General features: G+C 39.8%; 1 protein-coding gene across 1 annotated transcript in view; it reads left to right on the plus strand.

The window, feature by feature from the left end:
* MUC19 (mucin 19, oligomeric) overlaps window positions 1-2,414 on the plus strand; it is a 114,087-nt gene that overhangs the window by 52,246 nt on the left and 59,427 nt on the right. Inside the window, exon 46 of the mRNA XM_014529528.1 lies at window positions 1,185-1,989. Within this exon, the coding sequence (XP_014385014.1) occupies window positions 1,185-1,989 (805 nt within the window). The remainder of the gene's footprint in view (window positions 1-1,184; window positions 1,990-2,414) is intronic.

A 2,414-nucleotide genomic window follows, 5' to 3' on the forward strand; every position in this document is an offset into this window, starting at 1 on the left:
TCACTTCTTGTTAAAATTTATTATTATTATTATTATTATTATTATTATTTTATTTTGTAAAATATATTTCCATTTCAGAGATGAAAGGAGAGGGAGAGAGAGACATCAATGATGAGAGATAATCATTTATTAGCTGCCTCCTGCATGCTCACCAATGGGGATAAAGCCTGCAACGCAGGCATGTGCCCTGACTGGAAATTGAACCATGACTTCCTGGTTCATAGGTTGACAAAAAAAAACACCACTGAGCACAAAGTCCAAGCCTGAAATCACCTCTTACTGGTATTCCTACTTCTATAATGCACCCTTTACCATATATTCTCTACAGAGTGGAAAGAAGGATTTTAAATATATATAAATGTATAGCTCCCTTGCATAAAACTATACTCTATTGCATTTAGAAAAATGTGCAACTTTTCTCTCATTTCAAATAGCTTACCCAATCCAATGAATATATCTTCACCTTCTAATGATTTCCCACTAACCTCCGATTGATACCTATAAATTCACCATCTAGTTCTGTTTCTCTAGCACATGTAATTCAGTTATCCTTATGGCCTTTGCAGCGGCTGTTTCCACTGCCTATGATATTTCCCATGACTGTCTGCTTCTTGTCATATCTCAAAATAAATGGCATCTTTTCAGAGAGACTTTGCTAACCAGGCTGTCTAAAATGAAATCCCAGTTGCTCAGAATTTCCTCTCTTTATTTTAGTGCTTTGAGGCTTTCTTTGTTTGTAAATTTCTTTGTTTGGTTGGATAGTAATTTTACTTTAATGTCTACATGTCTCTCACATCTACTAGGTTTATCTATGGGATTAGAGAACTATCTAATAACTAGGTAAATCTTAGAGAAATGATTTAAACTATTTTAAGTTTTTTCTCTATAAAAATGGAAAGTGATACCATACATATCATAGGATTGTTCTGACGCTAAAATGAGGTAATACTTATAAATTTCTGAGAACATACATGGCATATAAAATATTCAATAATGTTAAATGAGTAAAGATTTTGGAAGAAGGTACACTGTAGAAAAACAAAAGGTATAATAAAATAGGATGGTGGCAACAGGAATGAAGATGCACAAAACTATAGTTTAGAAAGAAGGCAGCATAAGCCCTAAGGTTAACCAAGGACCAGAACAACTTTAAAACAATGTATTTTTATTAAATGTTTTCATAGGAACAACTGGACAATCTGCTGAAGGATCAGGAACCACAATAGTACCATCATCTGGAGTGACAGGAACAACCATCACATCAGCTGGAGAATCAGGCAACACTAGAAAAACAGAAACAACTAGATCACATGATGTAGGTTCACAGTCAACAGGACCTTCATCTAAAGGATTAAAGACAACAGAGGCAGCAACTGGAATGCTAGGGACAACTGGTTCATCCGCCAAAACACCAACTGGAGGATTACAAACAACTGGATCAGAAGCTGGAGGATCAGGGACCACAGAAGTATCAACTGGAGAAACAGGAACAACTGTAACATCTGCTACAGGTTCAGAAACAACTCAACTAATATCTGAAACAGTAGGGACAACAAGACCATCAGCTGTAGAGTCAGAGACAACTGGTGGAATGTCAGAAATCACTGGTGTAACACCTGAGGGATTAGGAACAACTGGAAGATCAGCATCTGGAACAACTGAATCATCTTCTAAAGGTTCTAGAACAACTGAATCACCATCTGAAGGAACTGGGACAACCAGAACCCCAGCAGAAGAAAAAGAAACAACTGGTCCAACAGCTGAAATGCCAGGATCCACTGGTGTAACAACTGGAAGATCAGGGACAACTGGAACATCAGAATCTGGAACAACTGGGTCACCTGTTAAAGGTTCTAGAACAACTGAATCACCATCTAAAGGAACTGGGACAACCAGAACCCCAGCAGAAGGGAAAGGAACAACGGTCTCAATGGGTCACATGTCAGGAACTACTGGTGAAACATCTGAAGGATCAGGGACAACTGGAACATCGTTCAGAGGTTCAGGAACAACTGAATCATCATCTGAAAGAACAGGGACAACCAGGTCATCTGCTGGAGGGACAGGGACAACTGAATCACCATCTGAAGGAACTGGGACAACCAGAACCCTAGCAGAAGAGAAAGGAACAACTGGTCCAACAGCTGAAATGCCAGGATCCACTGTTGTAACACCTGGAGAATCAGGGACAACTGGAACATCAGGATCTGGAACAACTGAAACATCTGCTAAAGGGTCTCAAACACCTGAATCATCATCTGAAGGACCTGCAACAAGCAGGCCATCTGAGGGAGGGACAGGAACCACTGGCCCAACAGGTGGAATGTCAGGAACCACTGTTGTGGCACCTGGGGAATTTGCAACATCTGGATCACCTGCTCAGGGTTCTGGGACAACAGAATCACCATCTAAAG

The sequence above is a fragment of the Myotis brandtii genome, unplaced genomic scaffold, assembly GCF_000412655.1.
Source record: "Myotis brandtii unplaced genomic scaffold, ASM41265v1 scaffold686, whole genome shotgun sequence".
Taxonomy (NCBI): Eukaryota; Metazoa; Chordata; class Mammalia; order Chiroptera; family Vespertilionidae; genus Myotis; species Myotis brandtii.